The sequence below is a fragment of the Rhinoraja longicauda genome, chromosome 1 (genome assembly GCF_053455715.1).
Source record: "Rhinoraja longicauda isolate Sanriku21f chromosome 1, sRhiLon1.1, whole genome shotgun sequence".
NCBI classification, from domain to species: Eukaryota; Metazoa; Chordata; class Chondrichthyes; order Rajiformes; family Arhynchobatidae; genus Rhinoraja; species Rhinoraja longicauda.
The window spans coordinates 126223024-126231770 of record NC_135953.1 but is presented as its reverse complement, the minus strand read 5'-3'; the positions used below and the strand labels follow the sequence as shown (position 1 = coordinate 126231770).

The window sequence follows — 8747 nt, the reverse complement described above, 5'->3', positions numbered from 1 at the left end:
GATAGTCCCAGCCTCAACTACCTCCTCTGGCAGCTTGTTCCAAACACCCACCACCCTTTGTGTGAAAAAGTTACCCCTCAGCTTCCTATTAACTCTTTTCCCCTTCACCTTTAACCTATGTCTTCTGGTCCTCGATTACCCGACTCTGGGCAAGAGATTCTGTGCATCTACCCGATCTATTCCTCTCATGATTTTATACACAGATAGTCACAAGACAAGATTACAAAGACTGTCATTTTTTCAAATTTAGAGATACAACATGGAAATGGGCCCCTTAGCCCACCGAGTCCATGCTGACCGTCAATCATCCATTCACACTAGTTCTATGTTATCCCACTTTCTCATCCACTCCCTACACACCAGTGGCAATTTACATGGGCCAATTAACCTACAAACCCACATGTCTTTGGGATGTGGGAAGAAACCAGAGCACCTTGAGGAAACACACGTGGTTACAGGAAGAACATGCAAACTCCATAAAGGCAACACCCGAGGTCAGGATCAAACCTGGGTCTCTGATGCTGTGAGGCAGCACCACTGTACCATCCTGAATTAATCACCACCTTTTCAAGTGAAGAACAATCCTCTCCCTCAGATTGTTCTTGCATGAACTTCCTCTCCCTCAGATTGTTCTTGCATGAACTTCCTCGCCACTGACGTACAGCCAGGCCGGTAAGCGCCTGACTGATCCTTGCTGCTCTTCGTGAATAAGGGCACCATATTTGCTGCTCCCCCAGTCCTCTGGCACCTCACCTTTGGCTAGCAAAGATTTAAAAATCCCGGTCAAAATGCTCTAGCATTATTCTCCGTCGACCCCTGGCAGCCCTCTGGCACCTCACCTTTGGCTAGCAAAGATTTAAAAATCCCAGTCAAAATGCTCTAGCATTATTCTCCGTCGACCTCTGGCAACCTGGGATACGTCACATTCAACCTTGGGGATGCATCCATCTTTACACCACTAAAACCTCTTCTACCTTTTCTACATACAATATGTTCGAGAATTTCACAGGTCCTCCCCATGAAGTCTTCAACAATGTTTTCACTTTTGCGAACATGGATGAGAAATATTCTTTTGGGATTTCATCAGTGCCATCTGGCATCATGCACAGATTGCCATTTGGCCTCCAATAAATCTTGCCTATAACATTAATATAAAGTCTTGGAAATGTTCCTTAATTTTGACTGCCATTGTTAATTTGTGCCCTCAATTTGGTGTCCTAATTTGGTTCAGATGGTTCTTAAAGGTATAAATTCCTGGCACAGACCCTGTGGGCCCACTTCTGTGCTTCAATGAGGCCATGGTTAAATGATGCTTTTCCATCTTTCTATTTTTTCGACCAAAGTTATTTTTTTCTACCAATGTATCTCACTTATTTTTATAGATACATTGTCCTGAATTTCGAAAATGGCACAGAAAGTGGAGGAAATTTGTTCCAACTGATATGAAAGTACTCTCGAGACAATAAATTGTTAGATTGTCTGAATCTTGACTGTCAATCGTATGTTCATAAGTTCATAGGTTTTTCGGCCTACAGAATTAGGCCATTCAGCCCATTAAGTCTACTCCGCTATTCAATCATGGCTGATTGATCTTTCCCTCACAACCCCATTCTCCTCCCTTCTCCCCATAACCACCGACACCCGTACCAATCAATAATCGGTCAATCTCTGCCTTAAAAATATCCATTGGCTTGGCCTCCACAGCCTTCTGTGAAAATGGATTCTGCAGATTCACCACCCTCTGACTAAAGTCAAGTCAAGTCAAGTCAATTTTATTTGTATAGCACATTTAAACACAACCCACGTTGACCAAAGTGCTGTACATCAGTTCAGGTACTAATAAACGAACAACTAAATGGCACATAAACATAACAGCATAATACATAAACAGTTCACAGCGCCCCCTCAGAGGGCCTCAAACGCTAGGGAGTAGAAATAGGTTTTGAGCCTGGACTTAAAGGAGTCGATGGAGGGGGCAGTTCTGATGGGGAGAGGGATGCTGTTCCACAGTCTTGGAGCTGCAACCGCAAAAGCGCGGTCACCCCTGAGCTTAAGCCTAGACCGTGGGATAGTGAGTAGCCCCATATCGGCCGACCTGAGGGACCTGGAGATAGAGTGGTGGGATAGAAAATTTTTGATATGAGGGGGGGCAAGCCCGTTTAGGGCTTTATATGTGATGTATACCAAAATGGCGGCGCGTATACCAAAATGGCGGCGCTGCCATAGCAGCTGCGGCTTACCTGCGGTCCATTTGTCTTTGTGTTTTTGTTGTTTTTTTGTCTTAATTGCAGTTGTGATGTCGTGTTTTTGTGTTTTTGTACTATGTGTGTATGTGGGGGGGAGGGGGGAACTGTAAAATTGTAAATAGGTGTCCCTTCCGAACGGAGACCCGACCTTTGTTTTCTGGGTGGTGTCTCCATTCCTGCTGCGGCCTACCATCGGCCCAACTCCTGGAGCTGGCGGCCTCCAGGGCTCCGGTTCGCAGAGCCCGCGGACCGGACTTACCATCAGCGGAGCCGGCCGTCTTCGGAGGCTGCGGGAGCGGCTGCGACTCGCCTTAGGCTCGGGCCGCGTGGATGCCGACATCGGGAGTTCCGGCAGCGGCAGCGTGTTCGCCCGCCCCGGATCGCGGGGCTTGGGTCGCGGACATTTCACCGTCCGGCGCGGCCTAAGATAGGCCGCAGGATATTTCTCTGCTGGGCGGGGGCTTCAATGTCGGGAGCCACGACCGCCCCGACGTGCAGCAACAGCGGCAGCAGCAGCGTGTTCGCCCGCCCCGGATCGGACTTATCATCGGCGGAGCCGGCCGTCTTCGGAGGCTGCAGGAGCGGCTGCGACTCGCCTTAGGCTCGGGCCTATGTTTATGGAGAAACTCCTATTTTTGAGGTAGGAAATGAACCAACTCAGGGCAGTGCCATCAACGCCAACCCCGTACCGGAGACGGTCAATAAGGATGGTGTTATCCACTGTATCAAACGCTGCGCTGAGGTCGAGAAGGAGCAAGATAGCACAGTCGCCGGTGTCGATGGCGAGAAGCAGGTCGTTGTGTACCTTCAACAAGGCAGACTCTGTGCTGTGGTGGGCCCTGAAACCTGACTGGAAACCTTCCAGGATTGTATTTTGGTGTAGGTAAGGCATTAATTGATTTAGAATTGCCTTTTCAAGGACTTTTGACAGGAATGGCAGTTTGGAAATGGGCCTGTAGTTGCTAGGTAAGGTGGGGTCTAAGTTAGGCTTTTTCAGGAGGGGCTGGACCACCGCGTGCTTGAAACAGGTTGGAACGGTGCCAGTGGCCAGAGAACTGTTGATGATAGAGAGGATGCTGGGACCGGCTATTGCAATGACATCCTTCAGAAGGGTAGTGGGGACAGCGTCAAGGGGGCAGGTTGCAGGTTTCATGGTGGAGACAAGCTTTGCAAGGGAGGATAGAGTGACGGGTTGGAAATAGTCCAATTTAGATGAGCAGACCAGTGAGACAGCTAGGTCACGGGTGGGAGGGGAAATGTTCATTCTAATGTTCTCAACTTTGCTGGTGAAAAATTTAGAGAATTCTTCGCACTTAGCAGGGAACCCAACTAAGCTGGTACTGGGGGCGGGACATATGACAGAGGTAATTGTGCCAAATAGGATCTTGGAATTTTGAGAGTTTTTGGAGATAAGATCAGAAAAGTATTGTGTTCTCTCAGACTTTACTGTTTCCTGATATTTGAGAAGATTGTTTCTCAGAATTTCAAAGAAAATTTGAAGCTTATCAGATTTCCACCTCCGTTCTGATTTTCTGCACTCCCTTCTTAGGGCTCTGGTGGTGTTATTGAGCCAAGGCCGACCTTTGGGCTTAGGCTTTTTCATTTTAAGAGGAGCAACAGAATCCAGGATGGAAGAGCAAGTGGTGTTAAATAAAGAGATGAGATCCTCAGTGCTGAGATGGGGGGGAGAAGCCTCAATAGTGCAGATGTTGGGGGCAGCTATGAGAGTCTCGGAGAACTTACTGGCAGTCAGTGCGTTTATGTAGCGGGAGTAACGAACAGGGAGATGAGATTTGGCGGGAGAGAAAGGCAGAGATGCATCAAAAGTAATAGCGCTATGATCCGATAGACAAGCCTCAGTAATTTCAATATTGCAGATTGGGAATCCGGACGATAACACTAGGTCGAGTGTATGGCCTAGCTTGTGAGTGGGTCCAGTGGTATGTAGAGTCAGATTGAAGGACTCAACCAGGTGCATAAATTCACTCACAAGAGGCTTAGTGGGACAGCAAACATGAATGTTAAAATCACCAAGAATCATGACCCGGTCAAATTTGGGCAAAATGCTAGAGATAAGATCAGCAAATTGGGTGATGAAATCCTTATGCATTTTTGGTGGGCGATACACAAGAACAATTAAGAGGGGATAGGCTAGGCCTACTTTAATAAGTTGCACCTCGAAACTGGAGAAATGATCAGCGCTCAGGAGGCGGCAGTTGAAATGTTTCTTAAACGCAGTGACTAGGCCCCCACCGCGTCCGGAGAGCCTAGGCGAGGTGAAAAAGTTACAGTCATCAGAACAGAGTTCCACGAGTGGAGCAAGCTCACCAGGGTTAAGCCAGGTTTCTGTGACAAGTAAGAAATCCAATCCACGGGTGGTGAAGAAATCGTTGAGGATGAAGGTCTTGTTCAGTAGGGATCTTGTGTTGATCAGGGCCACTTTAGCAGGGACAGCAGGTAAGCTTCGGTCTGGTAGCGGCTCCCACGCCACCGGGCGGAGGTTCAGGGAGACCACACCGCTGCGCTTCACAGATGGCCGTTTGGAGAGAGGCATACCTGAGCTCGAGGGAGCGCCGGTGGATGGAACGATAAGGTCGACCAGGTCCGACTTCGCAGCGCTGGGCGAGGTAGGCCGATGTTGGATGAGCGCGGGCGAGGTTTTTTAGCTTTTCAAAGGCTCCCGCGCATTTACTCCGCCTCGTAGCGCGGTTCGTACGGCGGTGGATGTAAGGCTGGGCCCGCACATCTACCGGGAGTTGATCGAGGAGCGATCGCTGGGAGAAACTTTGTCCGGGACCTGGACTGAAGAAGTCGATGACGGAGGGTCGGATCATCAGGAGGGTTCGGCGTTCGTAGACCAAGGTGGCTCGCAGAACACACGGCGCGGCCATCTTTATCTTAAAGATCTTAAAGATCTTTAAAGACATTTCAGTAGGCTGGGTGGGGTGGGAGCTGCTTTACGTTCTCGTCGTCCACCCTAGGTAGTTCTACGGAACTGGCAAAATGTGCAGCAAAGTGTCAACTACAGTACTCTGAAGCACCAATTGCCACTTTTGATTGTTGTAGTTGACATACGAAAGAGGAAGAGGTAGGCTGGGTAAAATGGTGCATTGAGGCTTGGAAAGAAAGGATGGTTCAGACCATCTCCAGCCAAACAGATATGGTGACACTGGAGTCCTGCACTGTTGGAGTTGGTCTGCAGATAAGATGTTAAAATTAAGTTCTGTCTGTCTTAGAAGACTATTTCTAGGAAGAGAAAGGTTGTGCACTCTGACTTTATTAAATCGTGCACAAGTTAGCTGTTTTGATTCTTTCGTTATGATATTATAAAGTATTACAAATATTTCACCTACTCTTAAGCACTTTGAAATTTCTCTGAGGTTGGGAAATGTGTTTGTATAAATGAAAGAGCATTTCATCGATTTAGAGGTCCAAGAATACTGATTGATATTGCTAGGTGAAGGCAATTGGAAGAAGTGTTTTGTACTGTTGTGTGGGAGCAATATCAGCACCTTGAGATTTTTAACTGAAATCTTTACACGTTCTTGTTTGAAATATTTAAAGTGGCATTTAGAGAACCGAGTCTGTTTGTATTCATCTCCGTTGCCTGGGAAAATGCCCTCAGGGAGCGCGGGAGGGAGGAAGGGGGGGGGGGGGGGGGGGAGAGGATGGGGAATGAATGAACTCCAGCAAAGGGATGGGGATGAAAGAAATCCAGCAGGGGGGGGGGGGGGGGTAGTGGAAGAAATCCAGCAGAGGAGGAGGGGGGTGAAAGAAATCCAGCAGGGGGGGAGTGGAAGAAATCCAGCAGGGGGGGGGGGGGGAGTGGAAGAAATCCAGCAGAGGAGGAGGGGGGGTGAAAGAAATCCAGCAGGGGGGGGGGAGTGGAAGAAATCCAGCAGGGGGGGGGGAGTGGAAGAAATCCAGCAAGGGGGGGGAGTGGAAGAAATCCAGCAGAGGAGGAGGGGGTTTGAAAGAAATCCAGCGGGGGGGGGGGGGGGGATGAAAGAAATCCCAGCAGAGGGGGGGGGGGGGAATGAAAGAAATCCCAGCAGAGGGGGGGGGTTATAAAAGAAATCTAGTGGGGCGGAGAAAGTGAAATAAATCCAGCAGAAGGGGAGGGAAGAAATCCAGCAGAGGGGGGGGGGGGAGTGGAAGAAATCCAGCAGAGGAGGGGGTTTGAAAGAAATCCAGCATGGGGGGGGGGGGAAGAAATGAAAGAAATCCCAGCAGAGGGAGGGGGAATATAAAAGAAATCCAGTGGGGCGGAGAAAGTGAAATAAATCCAGCAGAAGGGGGGAGGGGAAGAGAAGAAATTTAGCAGAGGGGAGTGGAAGAAGCCATGAGAAGATGCGGTGGTGGGCGGGCGCTAGGATTGCGTGCAGAGTTTGGTGGCGCTGCCTTGACGCGAGAGAGTGAGTGTGTGTGTGTGGAGTGGGATGGGAAGAGAAGGAAGTGAATGCTTCTAAAGGCTGACAATCAATCACGACAACGCAGGCAGCAACAGCAGCAGAAACAGCAGCAGCAGCAGCGAGGCTTAAGTTCCTCCCAGCCAGCACTTGGTACAAAAACACTACTCGTCAACCTGGAAGCATGTCAGTGCTGGCGCTGCAGGAATATGAATTCGAGAGACAATTCAACGAGAGAGAAGCCATTCTGTGGATGCAGGAAAACTGGTGAGCGGTGTTTTATAGAGGACTTGCTGCAGAACAAATGGGTTGGCATCACACACACACACACCTATTGTGGTATTTCCAGATAACGCCAGCATTTTGTTTAAAATATATATATATATATATTTTGTGGAGGTAATTTTTTTTCTTCCCCCCCCTCCCCCACTCCCCCAATGGTTCAAGTTCGCTGCAAATGTATTGTTCGCTCCAAATCTACTACCCCTTGCATTTGTGAAGAGGGGTTCGCCTACTTTTGGATGCAACCGAGAAGCACTTCCTCGTCTGGCTTTCCATCAGTTTTATTCCAACCTTTCTAGGAGCTCTTCCCATTCCTTTCCTGCCCAGCTCTCCATATGGGTGGGGGGCATATTGCAAACATCATCAGATTGCATTGCCCTTACTCTGGATAATTAATTTGGTGTTTCATTTATTATTTTTTTTAAGGGATTTGGGTTGGAAAAGGAAAAGCGTTCATTGTGTCACGATTTTTTTTTGTTTTCAAAAGTCCCAGCGTTCTCACTATACATTTTTTTTTTTTTTTTAGAAACATTTTTTTGCAAGGCTCTTTTGAGCAGACATTTGAAACACGTGCAGACAGCCCGCCCCTACCTGCTGGAGCAGACGTTCATGCCACATCCATTTTTTTAATGCATTGAACAAGGGCGAGAAAAAAAAAACCTCCCCACTGCAAACTGAAGCACAAAACGTGACTTTGCATTAAACTACCGAGACTAGAAAGACCCAATCCTCCCCCCCAAAAAAAAATCAACAAAAGATTTCATGAAAAAAATACTTTCCACTCCTTTGGCTGGAGGTATTTGTATCCCAAGTGTGTGTGTGTGTGAGAGAGAGAGAGAGAGAGAGAGAGAGAGAGAGAGAGAGAGAGAAGGGGGTGGAAGCCCAGTCGCGGATGCTGCTATGTTAGTGTGGGTTCTTCCTCTGTGCACGATGCCAGCGGTCAATAGTTGCGTCTAATCCATTGATGATACCCAGTTTTATTTTACTGTTGCGATTTAGATTAGCTGAGTCCCTGCACTCGCCTAGACAGCAACAGCAGCAGCAATTCTCAGATTGCTCGATGAAAAGTGCTTGAAGCCTTGAGTAACCCCTTGTTTTCTATGAATTCAGCCTTTCTATAATTTTTTTTAAAAAAAGCAGCTTCAGCATGTGTCCACTGAAGTGGTTATTATGCTGTTTTATGGGTATAAATAAGTGTGATTGGCAATATTTTACTTTTGAGATCACACTATGCTCACATTACTGAAAGTTGAGGACATGCACATTTGGTTTCCTTTTTAGATAAGCACTCCTTTATATTGGCAAATCCAATATAATAGAAATAAAGTTTGCTGCGGTCGAAGTAAATCCACTTTCCGTTTTGCTTTCGTGTAAGTGGTTATTCTGTCAATGTGACATAGTTTTAATGGGGGTTGGTGAGATGGAGGGTGGGGAATGAGGCAGACAGATGCTCTCATCACAGCCAGACACTGGTGTTTTTTTTAAATGGTAAAATGGCTATTTTATAATTGGCGTTTTTAGCTAAAGCCATTCAGTAATCTGAATTAAGCTTTTACATTGTGCTATTTTGCTCTTGTAGAAATGAATAGATCACAGCTCACTGCAAAAAGTAATTTAACTTGCAAACAAAGTCAGATCATATTTTATTGTGTGTCAGTTTCCAAAGACTGGTATGTGTAAGGAAGTGTTGTTGGCAGGGGATGTTTCAAATTGTCCGAATATAAGTTGGGGAGGTGCTTATCATTGAGAACTCGCGGAAGATGCTGTCAAAAGAGCCAATTGGATTATCTCCTTCCTTTAATTTAAGGAA

The 8747-nt window shown here is 47.3% G+C and overlaps 1 protein-coding gene across 1 annotated transcript in view; it reads left to right on the top strand.

The window, feature by feature from the left end:
- Positions 1–6686: 6686 nt before the first annotated feature.
- Positions 6687–8747, top strand: part of elovl6 (ELOVL fatty acid elongase 6) — a 100090-nt gene continuing 98029 nt past the window's right edge. Inside the window, exon 1 of the mRNA XM_078406284.1 lies at positions 6687–6922. Within this exon, the coding sequence (XP_078262410.1) occupies positions 6840–6922 (83 nt within the window). The 5' untranslated portion in view covers positions 6687–6839. The remainder of the gene's footprint in view (positions 6923–8747) is intronic.